Source organism: Tachypleus tridentatus, chromosome 6 (genome assembly GCF_004210375.1).
Source record: "Tachypleus tridentatus isolate NWPU-2018 chromosome 6, ASM421037v1, whole genome shotgun sequence".
In the NCBI taxonomy this organism is placed as follows: domain Eukaryota; kingdom Metazoa; phylum Arthropoda; class Merostomata; order Xiphosura; family Limulidae; genus Tachypleus; species Tachypleus tridentatus.
In genome coordinates this window covers 139,494,245-139,519,797 of record NC_134830.1, presented here as the reverse complement: position 1 = coordinate 139,519,797, position 25,553 = coordinate 139,494,245, and the positions used below count along the sequence as shown (strand labels likewise).

Below are 25,553 nucleotides of genomic sequence, written 5' to 3'. Positions count from 1 at the left end.
AGATCAGTGATGGAGTTTTATGTTATCACCTATAAAGGTCTAGAATGTCAACACCTTTTTATTTTAGAATTATCTTGTTTCAAGGAATGTTATATTTATATATAATAATGAATTTAACATATCCAGAGAGCCGAAAATGTCCAAGTTGTTAGTATACCTAGATTAAGAAGCTATGAATCATTGTCTGAAGTTGATCAATATCTCACTGACCTTAACCTTCATTCTAAATATATAAATATATCGGTTGGAAAACAACAACAAAGTATAAGATGCTTATGAAACTTCAATCTTCTAATTTTTTGGAAATATTTGAATTTTTGTATTTGTTACGTAACTATTTTTGCACGTGGAGATATGTTAATTTGTTGTTATTATGTGACTTTTCCAGCTGTATAGGTGTGTTTTATTTTTTTATCGTAGGATTTGTTTTTACTATATATATTATTTTCTTTTTTTACTCCATTAGTTTTATGTCTCGAAAGGCATGTTCGTTTCTATATATTTTATTTATTGTTATTGTACGACTTTTATCAGATTATGAATATTTTCACCAGAATATCATATGGTTTTTGACAGACACACGATTTAAACTGTCATATTTTACTAATTAATCAGTACAAAACTTCACACCAAAGCGTATGCTTTTGATCAAGATTTAAAGGATTTGTTTGATTGTTTTGAATTTCGCGTAAAACTACACGAGGGCTATCTGCCCTTAATTTAGTATTGTAAGACTAGAGAGAAGGCAGCTAGTCATCACCATCCACCGCCAACTGTTGGGCTACTCTTATTACCAACGAATAGTGGGGTTGACCGTCACATTATAACGCCGCCACGGCTGAAAGGACGAGCATGTTTGATGTGACGGGGATTCGAACCCGTGAACCTTGGATTACGAGTCGAGTGCCTTAACCACCTGGCCATGCCGGGCCTACTCTATAGAGTGTTCGTGAGGTACGGCACATTTTTCAATAATTAAATTGAACAGCTAAATTCAGCTCTAACTTCAATTATAATATTTTAAATATTTTTGATAATAGATTTGTTTTATGTTTGTGGCGATCGTAAAATATAAAGGTTATCATATTACGTCGACAACATAGCATAATTGCGCCACCTACGTGTTACGTGGCTCTGTTTTTGAAACAAAGAAGTTTCAAGAGGTCAAGTGTGGCCCAGATATTAGGGTGGATCTAAGATTCTTTGACCCGTGCCTTGTTATCGCAAAGTATTAATAATAAGAAAAAAATCGCGCTTTACAATTTGGAATCTTGTATGCGTTATAAGAGTAACGGTCAAATCCCATTAGTCGATTAGAGAAGTCCTGAAGTTTGGGGTGCCTTCCCTATAGTCTAACACTTCAAAATGAGGGTCGGCTAGCACATACCTTTCATGCATAGCTGTGTGCGAATTATTATTATTTAAATGAACATACATTTATATTAAAATAAGGAACAAGATAGAATAATTCTATATCAGAAAACGGAAGAAAGAAGCTGAAATACAGCGAACAAAAGAGGTAAGGTAGGAATTTAAGGATGGTAATAAAAAAGAGGAAAGTTTGTTTGTTTTTAAAATTCGCGCAAAGCTACTCAAGGGCTATCTGTGCTAGCCGTCCCTAATTTAGAATTGTAAGACTAGAGGGAAGGCAGCTAGTCATCACAACCCTCCGTCAACTCTTAGGCTACTCTTTTACCAACAAATAGTGGGATTGACGGTCACATTATAAAGCCCCTACGGCTGAAAAGGCGAGCATGTTTGGTGCGACGGGGATTCGAACCTGCGACCTTAAGATTACGAGTCGAACGCCTTAACCCACCTGGTCATGCCGGGCCAAAGAGCAAAGAACGAATATTACAGAAAACGGATACTAAAAAAAAGTAAAAAATGAACAAAATGAGTTTAATTAAATTTGATAAAGTGAAATAATTAATAGAACATAAGTGCAGGTGGAAGAGGGAAATAAAAACGAAAAGTTTTTCTTACCGAGTGTCAGAAGAGGACAGACGGCAGGATGTCATGTGACGTTACATACCATTAACTACACCCATGTTCTCTGGTAAGTCACTCGTAACATTATCTACTCACAAAGAAAGGAGTTCCCTAGTGGTTATCTGTTTGAATAACCAGTTTCTTGGATAGACAGCTTACTTGTTTTGAACCGAGTGTATGAATTAACTAACTCTACGAGTTCCATAATCTGGTACTTGGGACGAACAATAGCGGTAATACAACACCCTGGACAGATGGCGCTGTATGGTAGAGATTTCCGATACAGATAAAACGACTGTAAGCAATATGAAAATAAAAAAAAACAATGTTCGTTTGTTACGAAACATTGAAGTTATGCCTCAGGACTCTTTAAGTACTGTAGAATCAAGACTTATAAATTATGATATTAATTAAACTTTTACCCAAAAGTTGAAAAATATCTGAAGAGGTTTGATTTTTCAAAAATTCTGTGGTTTTAAAAAAAACTCCAACAGTAAAGTGGAAAACAAAGCTAAGGCTGGTGGGCTTTATTAGATAGGAACATTAGGCCTAGCGTGATCCCTGTCTTATTTACCTGTCTTAGAAGGCCCACCTGTCTATCTCTCTATCTATCTATGTGTATATATCTATCTCTCTATCCTTTTGTTCATTTGTGTGTCTTTATGTTGGTCTTTTTATCTGTCTATCCATTTATCAATCTACTTCTGTATTCATGTTTCTAATTATTTGTTTTTCTATGTATAAATGCATGTGCCTGTTTCTCCCTTTATCCCTTTATTTATGTATCTGTCTTTCTGTTTATTTGTTTACCTATTCACAGATGTATGTTTATTTGTGTAGCTGTATATTTAGGCCTGGCATGGCCAGGTGGTTAAGGGACTCGACTCATAATCTGAGGGTCGCGGGTTCGAATCCCTGTCACACCAAACATGCCCTTTCACCCGTGGGGGCGTTATGATGTTTTGGTCAATCTCACTATTCGTTGGTAATAGAGTAGCCCAAGAGTTGGCGGTGGGCAGTGATGACTAGCTCTAGTCTTACACTGCTAAATTAGGGACGGCTAGCGCACATAACCCTCGAGTAGCTTTGCGCGAAATAAAAAAAAAAACCTGTATATCTATCTATTTATCTAAGTGTCCATGCAGGTATCTATATCTGTCTCTCGCTATATCTATGTTTCTATCTTTCTCTTAATTTTCTATTTATTTACCTATCTATCTGCGTATATTGCGAACTTTTTTATTGATTCATAAACATTAAATGTCCGGGAAGAAAGAGTACATATGGGGTCAGTAGTAACATATAACGAGTTTTTAAATAAATCTTTTAAAAGCAGTTTCTGACATAATAGAAATACACTGTACCAAGAGAGGTTCCGTTTGTATCAAAGTTTACTGAAAGTGTACGTCCACTGAAAGGTTTGTTCACATTATGACCCTCTGCGGGGTGATAAAGCAAAGTTGCTACATAATTATAGGTCGAGCAGGAGAGGAGAACGCCCGAGGCTGTATTTTTTTCCCTCTAATGCTTATGGATCCAACAACAGCTTGGAATTACTTCAAAGCTGTTATGGGTTTAAACACAATAACCATGGAGTGTCTCTTTATTCAGAGTGTATTGTAAACCCCGTAGGTAAACCTGTTAAAAGATGTTACTGAGTTTCAAGTATTTGTATTTACCCCATTGGCACAGCGGTATGTCTATGAATTTACAATGCTAGAAACCGGGTTTCGAAACCTTTGATGGGTAGATCACGGATAGACCATTGTGTACCTTTGTGCTTAACTGCTAACAAAAATCGACTTGGCCCTCTAAATTTACATGCCCAATAACATGGGCCAGTGGAAAGTTTAAGGATGTCAACACTAAAATCAGGAGTTCGAATCCTCGTGGGGAAGGAACAAAGAAGCCCAGTATGACGAAACTTTACACAAACATCCGTGCGCGCGCACACACACACACACACATGTATGTAGTCTTACTGGCCTAGGTTTAGACAAATACACACACACACACTCATATGTATATAGTGTTACTTTTAATCAAAACCATTCTTCGTAATAAGAAAAAGGTCTATCAAACCTCCATATAAGACTTATGTTCTACACCACATTAAGTCATAGCATAACTACAATTTGTGACTAACAACTATAAACAGTTGTAAGTTAGTAAAATACTGTAGTTTATTACTAAAAATTATAGACAGTTTTAAGTATGTAAAATACCGTAGTTTATTACTAACAACTATAGACAGTTTTAAGTATGTAAAATACCGTAGTTTATTACTAACATCTACAGACAGTTGTAAGTATGTAAAATACCGTAGTTTATTACTAACAACTATAGACAGTTGTAAGTATGTAAAATACTGTAGTTTATTACCAACAACTATAGACAGCTATAAGTATGTAAAATACTGTAGTTTATTACCAACAACTATAGACAGCTATAAGTATGTAAAATACTGTAGTTTATTACTAACAACTATAGACAGCTATAAGTATGTAACATACTGTAGTTTATTACTAACAACTATAGACAGCTATAAGTATGTAAAATACTGTAGTTTATTACTAACAACTATAGACAGCTATAAGTATGTAAAATACTGTAGTTTATTACTAACAACTATAAACGGTTGTCAATACGTAAAATACCGTAGTTTATTACTAACAACTATAAACGGTTGTCAATACGTAAAATACCGTAGTTTATTACTGACAACTATAGACAGTTGTGAGTATGTAAAATACCGTAGTTTATTGCTGACAACTATAGACAGTTGTGAGTATATAAAATACTGTAGTTTATTACTAACAACTATAGGCAGTTGTATGTATGTAAAATACAGTAGTTTATTACTAAAAATTATAGACAGAAGGTTAAACTTACCGACATACACTATTACCAAATGGTGAGACAGAAGGTTAAACTTACCGACATACAGTATAACCAACTTGTCAGACAGAAGGTAAAACTCACCGACATACAATACAACCAACACTATCAAATAAAGTTCCGTTTACTGTTTTGTTAAAGTATAAATTTAATACCCTCTTACAAGAAATATTAGTGTGGTACCTTTTATGATTTATGTGTTGATTAAACAACATCTTATTTACAATTGTAAAAGCGAAAAAAAGTTGAAAGAAAAGCAGAAACAGATTCAATTGTTAGCCCTAACTGAAGGCATTTTTTATTAGAGTCTGAGTTTCAAACTACTGTTAATTGTAGAATAACGTAAATAGCCTCTTTAATTACGATCACGGAACTTTCTTAGAAGTGTCAATTTAAGATATTTAAATTAACCATCGTTGATCAACTACCCAAGTCAACTTTGTCTCTGTTCAGTTTGTTGATATCGGAAGTAAATCTGAAGGAAAATAAATTGTTTGTGGTAATGAAGAAAATGCCCCACGATTGAGTTCATTGTCCTACACCCCAATACTGCAGTGAAACGAGAACTGTTACTACACGTGCAAAATGCACGTTCACGCGACTCCAGACGATCTCGTGACAATGGAATGTGATTTTTACCAAGTATGTTTTCTTCTCTACGTTTTTATACCGTTATTAACACCGTTGAAAACGAAACTTTTAAATTCGTTTTTTATTACAAGGAATGACTTTATTTTAGAATTCTAAACTGTTTTAATTTCCTCTGCTAAATATCCAGAAAATAACAAATTGAATGACATATTTAATGTTTGTTGAAGGTTGGACCGATGTTTTTGTTTGTTTTTATGGTTAATTACTGGAAAAGCTACAAAATACACTTTGTATACTGCGATAAATCGAACCTTGAATTTTAGCTTCGTACGACGTGAGTCTGTTGCTGACCCACCTGCGTGCAGAAGGTAGGGAGAATTGTAATTTAGTGCCTATTTTGTTCTAATTCATTATCATGTGATAGGGTAGTTCACCTAGTCAGCTGCCGTCTAGGAAGAGCTCGTTCAGAGGTAGGTAATTGAACCCATCACCCTGAAATTGCCAGTCGGGCGCCTTAACGATCAGGCCTGGCTCGGCCACTACGTGTTCTTGGCTAGTTTTATTTCTATCTGTGTTGTGTTGTGATGAGTAAATATTCCAGATTCCTTTCTGGTGAGCCATTTATTTCAGTGTGTGTGCGTTATAGAATGAAACATTAAAGATTTCCTTGACGGTGTCTTGCTTACTACAATCGAGTCCTGTTCTCGTGAAACCAGATGTTTGTATCCTACAAGGTACAGGGACAAGTTAATCGTGATCCAACATTTTATTTACAATGAATACACTGGTTTTTCTTACAATTAGGCCTGACTTAGATAACTCTCACAAAGAACAGAGTATATTTGTGAAGATAGGTTGCAGAAAAGCGAGAGACTGGAACACAAACATTAGCACAAACATCTTGTTAATTTAAAACGAAACAGTTTTCACTTTGTATAACAGCACATCATATAATCTTACACCCGATCAACATACTTGATGTTATCATTTAACATCACTTTGAACAGCAGTTTTCACTTTTCAATATATTTATCATCGTCCTCACGTCTTTCTTTTTCGTGCATTTGTTTAACGCATCTATCAGAGATTTAAACTCATAAATCACACCAAGGATGACAGGGGGCGCATGGTTGCTTGACTGTAGTTGTAGGAGGGATGGAAATACAAGGAGGTACAGGTGGCCAGACTTGCTTGTGGAAGGGTGGTTGTGTCAGGAGAATGGGAGCCGTTTGCCGAGGTGCCGTTGTCGTGGTATAGGATAGGCACGCGAACAACTCTCTGAGCTGCTACTGCGGCTCGTGCCATGTTAGCGGCCTCGAGCTCGGCGGCCAGCTGTCGCTTCCACTTGTTTCTCCGGTTCTGGAACCAAATCTTCACCTGGGTCTCGGTAAGGTGAAGACACGCTGCCAACCCCGCTCGCTCGGAGCTGGACAGATATCTCTTCATGTCGAAGGTTGATTCCAGTTGGAATACTTGGCTCCGCGTGAACACGGTCCTGGTCTTTTTCTTCCGACGATTCTTCTTGTTCTTCTCGTCTCGTGATCCACTGGTCACCGCCATCTCGTCATCCTCGTGGCGAATGTCAGCGCGAGGGTGTGCGGGCGCCGCCGACTGTGAAGTTATAACGGCCTCGGATTCGGCCGATTCAGCAGCGGTGTCGCATCGAAGTGGTGACGCACTGAACGATCGGTTCTCCCTCATTTCTGGTGGAGAAGAAATATTCGGATTAAACTTACAGTAGTTAATAGTTCTGTAACAGTACGTTAATATAATAACAAGTGTTCTATCAGTGCTCGAAGTCTTTCACACAAATAATCTAAATTAGCTTTTTTTTAAAAAAAGAAATTCTTCAGGAGTACATCTAATTTTATTATTTATTTCCACTGAACATCATACTAGTTATTTAGAATTTTGGCGATAGTGCTGCCTCCTGACGAATAAATTGAGGTTGCTTTTATTTAAAGTTGTATGAAAAATGAATTTATAACTGAAAATTAGCTCTCACCCCTTCCTTTTTTAGGATATAAAAAATAGACCTTTTCAAATTGTGACTTCTCTCACGATTGTTTCAGTTTCACATGTGTATTGTCACTACAATCAGCAGTTGTTTTTTTTAAATTTCGCACAAAGCTACTCGAGGGCCATCTGCGCTAGCCGTCCCTAATTTAGAAGTGTAAGACTAGAGGGAAGGCAGCTAGTCATCACCGCCCACCACCAACTCTTGGGCTACTCTTTTACCAACGAATAGTGGGATTGACCGTCACATTATAACATCCCCACGGCTGAAAGGGCGAGCATGTTTGGCGCGACGGGGATGCGAACTCGCGACCCTCAAATTACGAGTCGCACGCCTTAACACGCTTGGCCATGCCGGGCCTATCAACAAAGAAACCGAGTTAATTTTAAACAAACTCAGGCCTCTGATCTTAACAGTCACGATACTGGACATTTACTGCGGTGTATCAATGATATTAATTATTGCATTTCTTTTATGGTAAAGTGAACGTTACAACATTGAAGTAAGTTCAACTATTTTATTGTTAACATGTTTTCTAATATTTAATAATTGTTTGTTGTTTGTCAGAATAAACACATACTAGTAACTATTAACTTTCTATCCCCCGAGGAGAATCGATTACCCGATAGTAGCGTTACAAGTCTGTGATTTACCGCGGGACATTCAGTAAGTCCGTAATGAGAATAAAATATGTAAACAGCATTTGATGTTAGCATTTTAATTGTATCCATGTTTACCTCATTATGAACTGGATGAAACCGGTTGTTAGAGTTGTTAGCAAGTAATCTATGACTCGGATTAAAGGAATTGTAAAACGTCTTTGTTACGTAGACTTTTGATAATTTATATTTGAGAGCCATTTGTAATGATGTAGTTAAACTTTAACATCATGTCGCTGTCATATCAGGAAGGCCCGACATGGCCAGGTGGGTTGAGGCATTCGACTCGTTATCTGAGAGTTTGAATCCCCGTCGCACCAAACATGTTCGCCCTTTCAGCCGTGGGGTCGTTATAACGTGACGGTCAATCCTACTATTCATTGGTAAAAGAATAGCCCAAGAGTTGGCGGTGGGCGGTGATGACTTGCTTCCTTCCCTCTAGTCTTACACTGCTAAATTAGATAGCCCTCGGGTAGTATTGCGCGAAATTCGAAAACAAACAAACAGATCAGAAATACTTAAAATAACTTTGTACCTTTCGGTTAGGACAGTAAATGTCCATCACAGACTGGCATTTGATTAATCTCTCAAATTGATTATAAGAACGATATTTCAGCACTTGGAATCGTCATCCAATATCTTCGCTTGCCAGGGGGCGCTACGGCTACTGCTATCCCAGTAAAACGATAATAAAAGAGTTATTAATTTTGCATTAAAAAGTGTTGACAGCGATGATTTTAATAACTCAAAATATATATTTTTTAATTTTTAACTAATTCTTGTCGTGAAATCGTGTTTTTCCTCAGCGGGGGATACGACGGGTATCCCTCGTGTGGCTTTGCTCAAAACCAAAGAAATTTTTACATATCCCCCCCCCAGCCGTACAGCAGAATGTCTGCGGACTTACAACGCTACAACCCGGGTTTCGATATCCGTGGTGGGCAAAGCACAGATAGCCCATTGTGTAGCTTTGGGCTTAACTACAAAGAAACAATTTCACGATATTATAGTTTGAAAGTAGACCATAAAGTATATTAAAATAATTGGAGAAAATAACGTATGTACACGGTTTGAATCTGACTAAGTTATACATTGTAAAATATCTGTGTCAGATTCTGATGGATATGAAAATATCTGATGATATATTCTTCTTCTTCAGTTTAACCCAGTTCTCGCCGTAACAGTTGTTATCCCATCCGCTCAGTAGGGTCCTGGTAGTATATGTAAGCCCTCACTGGCAGTGGATATACCAGGTGTATTATGATGGTCATATGTTCCGTTGGTCGGGCCGCAAGTTCTTCGAAATTAATCAAATATCGTTAAACCTTATCATACAGCTCATTTCGTATTCCGTCCCTACATTGCTGTGTTCACGTTGTTCTAGACCGATAGTCAGTCAGTTAATGGCTAGCGTGTCCGGACCGTGAATCCTAATGTTCAACTTTCGCGGCTAGTCGTCTTAAAAACAATCCTTGCACTTTGGCTATATAGAAAAGAGGGTGTCAGAGGGTGCATTTTGGTAGCTGATCTTCCAAGTTAGGGATGGCTATATATAATAACCCTCAAGAATTTATTTGCGAAATTCTAATACTAACAAACTAAACTTGCTTCTAATGGTAACAAAGTGAGCAACGAGGACTCTCTCTTGTAAGTCTGTTTTGTCTATTAACCCATTTGTTCAACTGTTAATGACGTTAGCAGTCATTATTCGTAATAAACTTAGATAAGCCCTGAATGGTGTTTCACACATCTTCTGTATGTATGCATATATTATTATCATCACTCGTTGATCCAGACACTGTTCTCCCTCCCCCTTCGTTCAGCGATAGCTCTGCAGGATTAATACGCTAAAAATTGGGGTTTAATACCCGTGGTGGGCAGAGAGCAAATATTTCATTGTGTAGCTTTGTGCTAATAACCAAACCAATCAACTAGCAGATGTGTAAATAAGGGGCCCGTCATGGCTAAGTATTGAGGGCGCTCGACTCGTAATCTGAGGATGACTGGTTCGAATCTCCATCCCACCGAACAAGCTCTTCTTTCTCCTTTTAGCAGTGGGAGTGTTATAAGGCGGTGATCAATCCCACTATTCGTTGGTAAAAGAATAGCCCAAGAGTTAGCGGTGAGTGGTGATGATTGGCTGCCTTCCCTCTAGTCTTACATTGCTAAATTAGGGACGGCTTGCGCAGATAGCTCTCGTGTACCTTTGCGCGAAATTCAAAAAAAAAAAAACATACGTATAAAATAATTTAATAATACTGCAGCATGTGTACGTTAATTGATGAATTTACAAACTTGCACAGCTATCTGTGCTGCGCTGTCAACAAGTCAGTTTTTAACATTTTAAGCCTTACGTCTTACCGCTATGCCTCTGGGGAGAGGAATACGCGTTAAAAGGTTGTTTTTACTTCAACTTCATATTTGCACTCTTAGTCTGTCTTTTCGTGTTTTTTTTGCAAAAATCGTACGAGACGAGACAAAAGAGATCTAAACGAAAACACATCCCATGATCAGCACGTTTTAATAATGTATTAAAATTATGCAAATCTGGAGAAAAAGAAAGAAAAGAAAACTAATATGGGAAAGACGATACATCTTTAAGCTCTTTTAAATATTACTGAAAAGTTTTTTCGTAAGAACAAACAATGTATTCTTAAGCGTTGTAATAAATCGTTGTCTCGTAAATTCTTCATGCTATTATCTTCCGGCTACATTTCGACACCTCTTTGCAGGAAATGAATGAATATTTAACGTCTGTTTAAGGAGGCTAATTAGTGAGTTTTGCTGTTAATAACGAAAATTTCAAAACTTGGGGAAGTTAAAGTTTCAAGTAAGTTGAAATTACGGCAATAAACATGAATTTTTTTGGTAAATTTCTATTTAACGAACTTAGAAGATAATGATTTTATAAGTTATTCACGTGCTCCTAATTGTTATCCATAAGTAAAATGTGTAATTTGAAACAATTAAATCAAATCACCTTACGTACTAGGTCTTTCTGCATATCACACACGCTAATATTTCGTACAGACTGTAGGAATACTTTTAAAACTTGTATGTATTGGATAACGTTATGCGTTACTAGCGCTACCTAATGGCTCAAGTGTAATTATCTAGGCATATAACAGTAAAAAAATCGTGTTTCGTTACCGTATAACAAGAGAAAGTTAAATAAATTGTGTAGACGAATTATGAAGTAATCGTTTAGTGGAAACATTTTTTTGAATGATGAGAGTTATGAATCAGATGTCGACGTAATAACAACAATTTAATAACGAACTAGGTAACATTTTAAAGAAATAATTAACTATAATTATTGGCCTAATTCAAGTAAATACATGGCCTGGTCTAATGGTTAAAGCGCTTGACTCGCAATCTCTGTGCTACGAGTACAAATCTTTTCACCGAATATACTTCCTCTTTCACCCGTGGAGGCACCAAGAGTTGACGGTGGGTGTCGTTGACTAGCTCTCTTACCTTTAGTCTATTGATGCTAAATTAGGAACGGCTAGTACAGATAGCCTTCGAGTAGCTTTGCGCGAAATTCAAAATAAACAAATGAAAGAGAACAAACCAGTTTGGTTTTGACAAGAAGTTAAAAAATCGATAACATTTTAGGATATTAAAAACAAAGAAATAATAATAAACATTAAAAGTAAACCAGGTTAAAAATTAAATATAATTTTTGTTAAAAATATATATGTAAAAATGGCTCGTTTTTACATATATATTTTTTCTCTAGAAGTGGGTTTTCTCGACATCACTGATTATAATGTTTGTTAGAGTTACATTTAACGGTATTAGAGAGTCTCTGACGTCGTCACGGAAAATCTTTGCAAAGGATTACAGTTACCCACTCTCTAATGTAGAGAAATTATTCTAAGATAGCCTAGTTTCTAGTAAATGTACACTACAAGCAGTATCTATGAGCTGTCCACTCTGAACTGGTCTTGTTTCTAATAAGAGTGTTTCTATTCTTTATGAATTGTACAATATTGACTAAAATGTTGACATACTTTTCTGTATTGATGTTATTGTTTATGTGTGGAAACGTTATTGAGTAAATTCGTGAGTAACTTATCATTGTTAAAACGTGTATTTGTTTTGAGTATTTGTTCGTCAAAACACATATGCATTGTATAAAAAATGGTGATTTTGGTACAGTGTTTCTCGAAACACGTCGATGCTTTGTTCAGACAATTCCGTCACGTGCCAGAAGTTACAGGGCATCATGTTGTTGGCATTACCAGAACACTAGTACAGTGGTATGTCTACAAACTTATACTACTAGAAACCTGGTTTTGATACCCGTAATGGGTAGAGCACAGATAGCTCTTTGTATAGCTTTGTGCACAGTAACAACAATAACCAAAACAGCATGGTAACTCCAGTATATTGTATCCAGAATTCTGAAATGTAATTGGACTGCAAGAAACGTTGATCCAGAAAAAGCTACTGGTAGACACACACAAAACTGCCCGAGATGACCGTGCTTTGATCAAGTTACGAGGTCAATGTCGAAAGAAGTCTTGCAACATCTTACAACAGGAATGGCATGAAGACATTCATTCCAGGGTATTCAGAAGAACAGCGAACAGGAGACCAACAAAACTAAGTTATTTAGCAAGAAGAGCTTTCTGGAAACCGATATTAACCAGAATAAATCACCGTGTTACTTGTCAAGATAGCATCTCAACTTACAGTTAGGACACTGTCACATGTTATTCAGGTGAGTCCTGTTTCCGGCTTTTCAAAGCTTAAAGTAGATTTTTTTTTTTACGTCGTTTGTTTGGAAAAGACTGTCTTTCCCACATGGAACACACAGGAGGTGGTGCAGTACATGTTTAGACGGCTGTTCGTCACAGTGGAAAAACCGCTCTTCATATCATCTAGGAAAACGTCAATAGCGCCCTTATAGACATCACATGGAGAAAATATTTATGTCATATGGTAGGGCAAGGTTTGGCAATAATTTTATGCTCCAGAATGACAATGTCACTGTTCACCGTGCACGTATCGTACAGGGTTACCTCCATCAGGAGGACATTACAAGATTGTCAGGGCCAGCAAATTCTACCAATGTAGTCCCATTGAGAACTGTTGGGATGAACGGAGACAGAAAACTACTAACCGCAACCGTAAACCAGCAACTGTAACTGAGTTGTAGCGCCTTCTAGTGACATGGGATAAAATCACGGTGGATTACATGAATAAGCTCATTGACAACATGCCACGTTGCCTTGCAGAAGTTATTAGGTACGTGGAGGGTTTGTTTGTTTGTTTTGGAATTTCGTACAAAGCTACTCGAAGGCTATCTGTGCTAGCCGTCCCTAATTTAGCAGTGTAAGACTAGAGGGAAGGCAGCTAGTCATCACCACCCACCGCCAACTCTTGGGCTACTCTTTTACCAACGAATAGTGGGATTGACCGTCACATTATAACGCCCCCACGGCTGGAAGGGCGAGCATGTTTGGCGCGACTCGGGCGCGAACCCGCGACCCTCAGATTACGAAGCGCACGCCTTAACGCGCTAGGCCATGCCAGGCTCCAACGTGGAGGGCCAACCAAGTTTTGAGTGTTTAGTGTGAACTGATATAGGGTTAAAGACGCTATTTATAATTATTTGATGTTATATTTTATATTATGTATATATATATATATATTGGTAACATTTTGTTGTTTGTGATACCTGAAATGCTGAATTACACATCCATCTGCAGGTGTTTGATAGTTGTCCTTTCTGCTCTAACAAATCATTCACAATCCATACAACCTGTCTCTTAATATATATTGAATATGCAGATAAAATTTTGTAGAATGGACGGCAACTGCCTGTTGTGGAGACACAAGTGTAGAGGACGACGTTTCGAAAGTCTTCCGTCTAACTTGAAGACGAAAGGTGGAAGACTTTCGAAACGTCGTCCTCTGCACTTGTGTCTCCACAACAGGCAGTTGCCGTTCATTCTATAAAGTTTCATCATGAATATTCTGCCTAAACAATCTATCAAAGAAATATGTGGATGTTTAACACAGCCTGCATCACTTTAACAACAGCTGGAGTATTTTTATTCCATCTTAATATTAATGATCTTATTTAATTACAAAATATCCACATATTTTGGTCAAGACTGCATTCCAACTTTTCAGTTAAACTCTTTCAATTGTCCCCAAGAGATTTCTACGTTTTAGTTTGTTTTAGTTTTATTATTATTGAATACAACTTTTCAAAGACTAGTGCCCAAATTAATAAATAGCTTCGTATTTATGTGAGCGTTACGTCCCACGTGAATGCTAGAACGTTATATCCCACATAAATACTGAAACGCTAAGCCTAAATAAAACCTTTTCGATTGAAAGTCGTGTGTTTATATGCGTATTTCGTCACACACTAGAGTTAATAAAGAAAACCCAAACCATTGACATATAATATGATATAGTAAGATAGATAGAGGAAGAAAAAAAGATAAAATTCGTCATAAGAAAAGTGAAGTGTTATGAAGTAGGCACTTTAATATTTTTCATGTTAAACTAGTAGCCCAAAAACGTTTGTCATTACCGATGTCTTAATGGGTTTGTTTGTTTGTTTGTTTGTTTAGAATTTCGCGCAAAGCTACTTAAGGGATATCTGCGCTAGCCGTTCCTAATTTAGCAGTGTAGGACTAGAGGGAAGGCAACTAGTCATCACCACCCACCGCCAACTTTTGGGCTACTCTATTACCAACGAGTAATGGGATTGGTCTTAATGGGCACAATAAACAATTATAAAGAAAGGTGTAATTTATAAACTGGTATTTTTTAAAAAATCGAAACTACACCTATAACTTGTCGTAAAACAGCTCTTCGTTTCTGTGAGTCCCGGCACGGCTAGGTGGTTAAGGCACTCGACTCGTAATTTGTGGGTCGAGGGTTCGAATCCCCGTCACATCAAACATGCTCGCCCTTTCAGCTGTGGGGGCGTTATAAGTTACAGTTAATCCCACTATTCGTTTGTAATAAGAGTAGCCCAAGAGTTGGTGGTGGGTGGTGATGACTAGCTGCCTTTTTTTTAGTCTTAAACTACTAACTACTAAATTAGAGACGACTAGCGAAGATAGCCCTCGTGTAGCTTTGCGCGAAATTCAAAACAACAACTCGTTCTTGTGAACTGCAAACAATGTACGCCGACGCAAAAATCGAAATAAGAAAATGTGGTCAAGTTTACCAAATAATTTCTCATTTATATAACTCTATTTCTTTACTTACAAATCCGTCAGTATTATATAAAAAAATTAACGAAACCATGGAACCAAAAGTTTCTGTATAAGGATATCGGTTGATACTGTATAATATTATATATATGTATATCTTAATAACATTTAATGTCTGTCACTACTACCAAGATGATGTATTTGTGTTGATCATACACAAGAAACAAACACAAAGATGATATATATCTATACATGTGTTGATAATGTAAAATAAACTAACATAAATATGATATATATACATGTGCTGCTGATACACAGCAAATTAACATAAAGATGACATATATGTGTTGATTATACAAAGTAAAATAAAGGTGATATATATATATATATGTAGATAACACAAACAGATAACATAAAATCATAAATATGTGTGTGATTATGAACAGGCAACTTATACAAATATGATATATATGTATGTGGATTATACAGAAGTAACTAAAAAAATATGATATATATATATGTTGATTATACATAGGTAACTAACATAAAGATGTCATATATATATACGTTAATTATACTCAAGTAACTAATATAAAAATGATAAATATATGTGGTTATTATACACAAGTATCTATCACAAAGTTGATATATATGTGTTGAATATGCACTAGTAACTAACAAAAAGATCATATATATATATATATGTCATGATTATACACACGTAATTAATATAAAGATGATATTTATGTGATGCTTATATAAAGATATAAATAAATATAATGTGAAGATGATACATACGTGTTGATTATACCGAAGAAACTGACATAAAGATCATATATATGTGTTGATTATACAATAGTAACTAACAAGATGACATATATATGTGTTGATTATACAATTGTAACTAACAAGATGACATATATATGTGTTGATTATACAATAGTAACTAACAAGATGACATATATATGTGTGTTTAATATCCGCTATTAACTAACATAACGGTGATATATATATATATGTTGATCATACACAAGTAGATAAGGTAAAGATGACATGTATATGTGTTGATTGTACACAAGTAACAACATAAGTCTGGTGTATATGTGAGTAATACACAAATAACTAATATAAAGATAATATATATATGTTGATTGTACACAAGTAACTCACATAATGGTGATATATATATATGTTGATTATACTAAAGGAACTAAGATAAAGACGGTATATGTGTGTTGATGATACATAAGTAAACAACAGAAATATATGTATATATGTGTGTGTGTGTGTGTGTCTTTATTATTTCCAAGTAACTAACATGAAGATGATATATATATGTTGATGATACACAAGTAACTAAGGTAAAGATGACATGTGCATGTGTTCATTATGCAGAAATAAGTAAAATAAAGATGATATATATGTATTGATCATAGTGAGGTAACTAACATGAAGATGATATATATGTATTGATCATAGTGAGGTAACTAACATGAAGATGATATATATGTATTGATCATAGTGAAGTAACTAACATGAAGATGATATATATGTATTGATCATACACAAGTAACTAACATGAAGATGATATATATGTATTGATCATAGTGAGGTAACTAACATGAAGATGATATATATGTATTGATCATCCCCAAGTAACTAACATGAAGATGATATATATGTATTGATCATAGTGAGGTAACTAACATGAAGATGATATATATGTATTGATCATAGTGAGGTAACTAACATGAAGGTGATATATATGTATTGGTCATAGTGAAGTAACTAACATGAAGATGATATATATGTATTGATCATAGTGAGGTAACTAACATGAAGATGATATATATGTATTGATCATAGTGAAGTAACTAACATGAAGATGATATATATGTATTGATCATAGTGAGGTAACTAACATGAAGATGATATATATGTATTGATCATAGTGAGGTAACTAACATGAAGATGATATATATATTTGTATTGATCATAGTGAGGTAACTAACATGAAGATGATATATATGTATTGATCATAGTGAGGTAACTAACATGAAGATGATATATATGTATTGATCATGGTGAGGTAACTAACATGAAGATGATATATATGTATTGATCATAGTGAAGTAACTAACATGAAGATGATATATATGTATTGGTCATAGTGAAGTAACTAACATGAAGATGATATATATGTATTGATCATAGTGAGGTAACTAACATGAAGATGATATATATGTATTGATTACTCTAAAGTAACAAACAATAGAATGATATATAAATGGGGAATCATAGAGAAATAATTAATATCAAGATGATATATATATGTTAATTATACCCAGCCAAATAGCACAAAGATTATATGTATACGTTTTGAATATGAACAAGTTACTAGCATAAAGATGATATGTATATGTGTTGATTATACAGAAATAGCTAAAATAAAGGTGATATCTATATGTTTTAAATTACACATGTAACTAATTTGTATATATGGGTTTAATATGTGCGAGTATTTAAGGTAAAGATGATACATGTGTTGAATATGCGCATGTTACTATCACAAAGAAAATATATATATATGTTGATTATACACGAGTTACTAACATAGAGATGATAAATATGTGTGTGTGTTTAATATGCGCTATTAACTAACATAAGGATGATATATATATGTGTTCATTATATACAAATAACGGGAGTAAAGGTAATATATATGTGTTGATCATACTGAAGTAATTAACACAAAAGTAATGAAGTAACTAACATAAAGATAAGATGAATGTGTTGGTTATACACAAGTTACTAACATAAAGATGTTTTGGATATATGTTGATTACATACAATTAACTAACATAAATATAAAATATATATATATGTGATGATGAGAGAATTAACTCATAAAGATGATACATATATATATGTACTAATTATATTCTGGTATTTAGCATAAACATGTCATATATGTATATTAATTATACACAAGTAATTAATGTAACGATAATATATATGTGTGTTGAATATGTGCTAGTAACTAACATAAAGATGATATATATATGTTTTGATTATACACGAGTAACTAACATAAAGATGATATATATATGTGTTGATTATACACGAGTAAGTAACATAAAGATGATATATATATGTGTTGATTATACACGAGTAACTAACATAAAGATGATATATATATGTGTTGATTATACACGAGTAACTAACATAAAGATGATATATATTTGTGTTGATTATACACAAGTAACTAACATAAAGGTGATATATAAATATATATATATTTGTTATTTCTAAAAAGTAACTAACATTAAGATGATATACACACGAGATGATTATACTCAGGCAGCCTACATAAAGATCATTTATATGTGTTGTTAATAGACAAGGAGCTGACCTAAAGATGCTATGTATTTGTGTTAATATGCGCAATATACTAACATAAAGATGATATATATATGTGTTTTGAATATGCGAAGGTAACGAAGTTAAAATGATATATATATATATGTTCATTATACGCGAGTGACATAAAGATGATATATGTGTTGATGATACCGATGTAACTAATATCGATATGATATATATATATATATGTTCATTATACACGTGTAAGTGACATAAAAATGATATATGTGTTGATGATACCGATGTAACTAATATCGATATGATATATGTATATATGTGTGTGTGTTAAGTATTTGCAAGTTACTATTAAAAAAATGAAATGCATACACATATATGGAATATGCGCGAGGAGCTAACATAAAAATGATATATATATGTTTTGATTAAACACAGTTTACTAACATAAAGATGATATACCTATGTGCTGATTAGACAGACGTACCTAACATAAGGATGTCATATATATATATGTTAATTATGTATAAGTAAGTAATATGAAGAAGATATTTATGTGTTGACTATATAAAGATATAAATAAAGATAATGTGAAGATGATGTATATATGTGTTGATTATACCGAAGTAATTAACATGAAGATGATGTATATATATGTGTGTTGAATATGTGCAAGTTACTATTATAAAGATATGTATATACGTATGAGGATTATGCGCGAATAAGTAATATAAAGATGATATATATATATGTGCTGATTATAGAAAGGAAACTAACTTAAAGATGTCATATATATATATATATATATATATCTTAGTTATACACAAGTAACTAACATAAAGATGATTCATATATGTGTTGATTATATATAGAAGTAACTATGATAAATATGATATGTATATATGTGTTGAATATGCTCCAGTAACTAACATAAAGATGATTTTTATATAGGTGTTGATTATACATAGATAAGGAACATAAAGATCATATATATATGTATGTTGATTTTACCCAGTTAAATAACTTAAAGATGATATATATGTTTTGAATATGCGATAGTTACAAACATAAAGATGATTATATATATCTGTCGATTATACACAACCAACTAACATGAAGGTGATATTATTGTGTTGATTATATAAAAATAAAAATGTAAAGATATATAACTAAGATAAAGATGATATATATGTGTTGATTGTACACAAGTCAGTGACAAGAAAATGATATATATATATGTTTTAATCATGCACAAGTAACTAACATTAAGATGATATATCTGTTTTGATTATACACGGCTATATAAGATAAAGATGATTTATATATATGTGTTGATTATACACAAATAACTAAAATAAAAATTATATAAACGTGTTTTATCATACAGAAGTCACTAATATAAAGATGATATGTGTGTCTTTATTGTACAAAAATAACTATAATATATATGTATTGAATATGCGTTAGTAACTAACATAAAACTGATATATGTGTGTTGAATATGTGCATGTTATTAATATAAAGATGACATATGTATACTTTGTTGAATATGCAGATGTTACAAACAAAGATGATATATATATGTTGATTATACACAAGTAACTGATATAAAAACGATATGTATATGTATTGACTATACACAAGGAACTAATATAAAGATAATATGTATGTGTTGATTATACTGAAATAATTAACATAAAATGATATGTATATATACATGTTGATTATACACAAGTAACTGACATAAAGGTTATATATTTGTGTTGGTCATACATAAATAACTAACCTAAAGATGATATGTATATGTGTTTATTTCACTGAAGTTAGTAACTTAAAAATTATATATATATATATATACACACGTGTGTTACTAATATAAATATGATATGTATTTATGTGTTCACTATGCGCATGCTACTAACATAAAGATGATATATATATATAAGTGTTTATTATACAGAAGTAACTATGATATATATATGTATTGAATATTCGCTAGTAACTAACATAAAGATGGTGTATATGTGTTGATTATACACAATTTACTAACATAAAGATGATATATATATATGTTTTCAGTAAGTTGAAATTACTAACATAAAGATCATACATATTTGTTGAATATGCGCTAGTAACTCTCATAAAGATGATATATACAATGCCTGCCAAAATCTTAAGGCCAATGACCATAAAGAAAAAATATGCACTTTACGTTGTTAAACTCAGCCACTTATTTGAGTAGAGCTTCGAAAGATGAAAATAAGAAAATGGAAAATAAAAATTAAAAACTTTTTTAGCATTTAATAGGGAAAATGTGAACACTATGAAATTAGCCTAAATACTAGTTGGTCAAAAATTTAAGACCATACTGAAACGAAGCGTTAATCGGTAAACACGTAACGAAATTCAGTCATTTGTGTTCAAGCATTAGCATTTTCAGCATCTAACACTAATATCCCCCGTGTTACATTGGGTAAAAACATGGCAAAGGCTAAAAGGTTGACAGAGTTTGAACGTGATAGAATTGTCGAGCTGCAAAAGCAAGGTCTCTCTCAACGTGTCATCGCTGGTGAGATTTGGCGAAGTAAAACTGCTGTTGCAAATTTCTTAAACGACCCTGGGGATACAGAACGAGAATTTTAAGTGGTCGGCCAAAGAAACTTTCGCCGGCGTTGAGCAGGAGGATTCGGCGGGTTATCCGGCAAGATACCAGCCGATCGTCGAACCAAATTAAGGCTCTTACTGACACAGAATGCAGCCCAAGAACAATAAAACGGCATCTACGAGAGAAAAGCTTTGAAAAACGTAAACGTCTTTAAAGGCCACGCCTCCTTCCACACCATGAAACAGCTCGGTTAAACTTTGCTGAGAAGCACCAAACATGGGACGTACAAAAGTGGACGAAGGTTTTGCCCTCTGATGAGAAAACATTTAAGCTGGATGGTCCAGATGACTTCCAACGTTATTGGCATGATACGGATATTCCACCGGAGACATTTTCTACACGACACAGTGGAGGAGGTTCCATCATGATCTGGAGTGCTTTCTCCTTCCATGGAAAATTGGAGCTTTAGGTTATAAAGGGGCGTCAAACAGCAGCTGGCGACATTAGAGGATCCTTATTGACTGAAGGCCCTTGCTTGTGTGGAAATGACTAGATCTTTCAGCAGGACAACATTGCAATCCACAATGTTTGCTGGACAAAGGACTTTTTCATAGCGAATAACGTGATTCTTTTGGACCATCCAGCGTGTTCGCCCGTACTAAACCCATTGAAAATGTTTGGGGGTGGATGGCAAGGGAAGTCTATAGAAATGGACGTCAGTTCCAAACAGTGCATGATTTTCGTGAAGCCATCTTCACCACTTGGAATAACATTCGAGCCAGCATTTTGCAAACGCTTATGTCGACCATGTCAAAGCAAATGTTTGAAGTTATTCGCAATGATGGCCGTGCAACTCACTACTGAGACCTCTTGTTGGGCATTTCCTACCCCGTTTAGGACTTCTTTTTGGAATGGTCTTCAACTTTTGACCAGCTAGTATTTAGGCTAATTTCATAGTATTCACATTTTCTCTATTAAATGCTAAAAGGTTTTTTAATTTTATTTTCCCTTTTCTTATTTTCATCTTTCGAAGCTCTACTCAAATAAGTGGTTGAGTCTAACAACGAAAAATGCATATTTTTCTTTTGTTCATTGGCCTTAAGATTTTGGCCAGCAATGTTTATGTGCTGAATATGCGCATGCTACTAAAATAAAGAAGGTATGTATATATATATGTTGATTATACAGAAGTGACATGAAGATGATATATGTATGTGTTGAAAGATCGTATATATTTGTTGATTATTCTGAGGTAACTAACATACAGAACGTAGATATATATGTTGATTATACACAAGTAAGTGACATAAAGGTGATATATATATATATGTGTTGATCATACACAAGTTACTAATATAAATATGACATTTATATGTGTTGGTTATACTGAAGTAACTAACTTAAAGATAATATGCGTATGTGCTGATTATACACAGGTAACTTGCATAAAGATGATATATGTGTGTTGAATGTGTGCAAGTAACTAACATAAAGATGATATATGTATGTGTTTATTATAGACAAATATCTATCATAAAGATGATATATTTGTGTTGACTATATTAAGTTAGTTAACACCCATATAACATAATTGTGTTGATTATACTGAAGTAAGTAACACGTAATTGTATGTGTGTTGAAAATGGAAATGTAAGTAACGGGTAAGTAATGTATAATATATTTGTGCTGAGTTCGGAAGTAGCTAACATAATGCAAGATTGTGGAAGTAATTAACATAATGTATGATATATTTATGTTGATTGTGGAAGTAATTAACATAATATATGATATATTTTGATTAGGAAGTAACTAACATAATGTATGATATATGTTGATTACGGAAGTTGCTGTCATCTAGCCTATATATGTTATATAGATTATGAGGAAGTAGTTAACATATTATGTATGTGTATAGATTATACAGAACTAAAGTCTAATGCATTGTTTGTGGTCATTATATGGCCATTGTGTTGTAAAAGCAGATATTGACCTTACCTTTCTCACTGGAGTAGTCTGTCGCCGAGTGTGTAATGTACTTTGAGTCAATTTGAGACCAAGGATAATAAGGGATGTTCGTTTTATGGGGCAGATGACTAGTCTGCAGGGGCAGTAACATAGGTGGCCGGATTATGGAGTGAAGATGATGGTCAAAGAATAGTTGGGTCACAGAGCTATCGTCGCTCTTTGACAGGAATGACGTCACAGGGTTACGTTTTTTTGGCTCATTTCGACTTAATATACTATTAATGGAAAAGGGATTTTTGCCCATCGTTGACATGGATTTGGGAGGATCCGTAGACTTCGTCGTCGCCACATCTTCAGAGGTCTCTCGGTCGTAAACTGATATTGTACGACCTGTTTCTTTCTGATCCATTTCGGTCGGGAACAGCTGTACCTTTTCTCTATCGAAAGTTCAACATATAAACACAACTCTCCACTACTGATACGAAGACACAAGTAATAAAAAATATCGAAACCTTGTCTTTTGTACTGACGAATTCCGGGAATAAACACTGGCCGTGAAGGGGTAGGGTTTAGTAAGTATTAGGTAATAATAAAACATTCAGACATCAGTGGTAAATCACTGTTTCTTGTCTGCTTTGATATTAAACGCGAGGAACCCAGTTTTACGACGTTTTATGCTTTGGTTACTAGGTAGAAGAATCTCCTAAATAAGTAACGGGATAAGGCTGAGGGCCAAATCGGCTCGCGCGACTCATGCGCTGCGATGCCCTCGATTGGCTACTGGTAATAAATAACTGAGTGGTCTGAATGGCGCTTAGAGGTGAAGCCACGCCTTCCAGGTTACAGCTCAAAGAACGCGCAGTGGGGCCGCCGTCGAGTGAGTGGTTAGGAACGAGGGAACAACCGTAACTTTCCGTGTATAAACTATCGCCAGTAATTACTCGAGTTTAAGTCTTTGAATAAACGGATCAACTTATTGGCTGGCAGCACACACCCTTCTGTAAGTGGATCTTTTATATTTTACAACCAACAGGTACTTGACGATTTTCAGTTGATGAAATTCTTACTGATATGTCATATTCCTCCTGACACGTCGTGTGTGTCTGTGAAAGAGTTATAAAATTACAACGTTACTGATTTAGTGTTAACATCCATCAATAAAAGTTACTGACTTGTGGATTCACCCGTGTTTCTAGAGGCATAACCTTTAGAATCTGTACGCACAGTAGTTTCAAGTGCGTTTTGAAAACTGGGTTTCACGTGGGACCGTCATGGCTCTCTTGGCTTTATCGTACTTTGACTAAATGTTTTATCTTGTTAGGCAGTTTAATATATAGATTCCCTATTGTACACATTTAATACAAAAAACCAAAAAACACTTAAAAAATCATGTACTGTCCCTGCTTTCTCTATGTATCTTTACTTCCAGTTTCAGGATTTCTTCGATTATCTAAAAAATTCCTCGTTTTTGAGAATAACTCTTCACAATATTACTGTTAGGTTGTCCAGAAATAAATGTTGGAATTCTCACGATGGCATTTAGAAGCTGAATATTGAGTAACTTATCGTTGGTTTAATCCAACGTTTGCCGCTTAAATGGTGTGTTAATTGTCTGCTATTTCAACTCTACTCAGAGTGAGTTTCGCAACCCCAAGGCAACATGGACAAGAAGGACTTTCGTCTGGTTTTCCTCTACGACTTCAAACTTGGACGAAAAGCTATCAAAACTACACAGAACATCAATCAGGCGTTCGGCCATGGATCTGTTACTGAACGTACAGTTCAACGTTGGTTCCAAAGGTTTCGACATGGAGATGAAAAGTCTTGAAAACTACGAAGTCGTGGAAGGAAGCCATCCTTAGATGAAAACACATTAAGGAAAACAGTTGAGACAGACCCTCGCACAACAGTACACGAGCTTGCATTAAAGCTAGGTCTAGCAACTCAAACATTTCCAACCATCTGAAAGTGATTGAAAAGACAAAAAAGTTGGATAAGTGGGTTCAGCATGAACTGACTGAAGATCAATAAAATCGGCGTTATGAGACCTGTCAAGGATGACGCTCCAATAATTGAACGAATTGGGAATCAAGGTTCTGCCTCATCCACATTATTTTCCAGGGCTTTCCCCTACATATTTTCTTTTTTCAAGCACTTTGGCAACTTTTTTTGAACAATAAACAGTTTCAAAACCAGGCAGCTGCAGAAGAAGCTTTCAGGAAGTTCACTGACCATAGAAACACTGATTTATACAGCAGGGG

At 34.7% G+C, this 25,553-nt stretch overlaps 1 protein-coding gene across 1 annotated transcript; it reads right to left on the bottom strand.

Moving 5' to 3' along the window:
* Positions 1-6,269: 6,269 nt before the first annotated feature.
* LOC143251477 (uncharacterized) lies at positions 6,270-24,050 on the bottom strand. The gene is made up of 2 exons (XM_076502770.1): positions 23,323-24,050; positions 6,270-7,184 (listed from the first exon to the last, which is right to left on the bottom strand). The coding sequence occupies exons 1-2, from the start codon at positions 23,699-23,701 to the stop codon at positions 6,583-6,585; spliced, it is 981 nt and encodes a 326-aa protein (XP_076358885.1). The 5' UTR covers positions 23,702-24,050; the 3' UTR covers positions 6,270-6,582.
* Between the last annotated feature and the right edge of the window lie 1,503 nt (positions 24,051-25,553).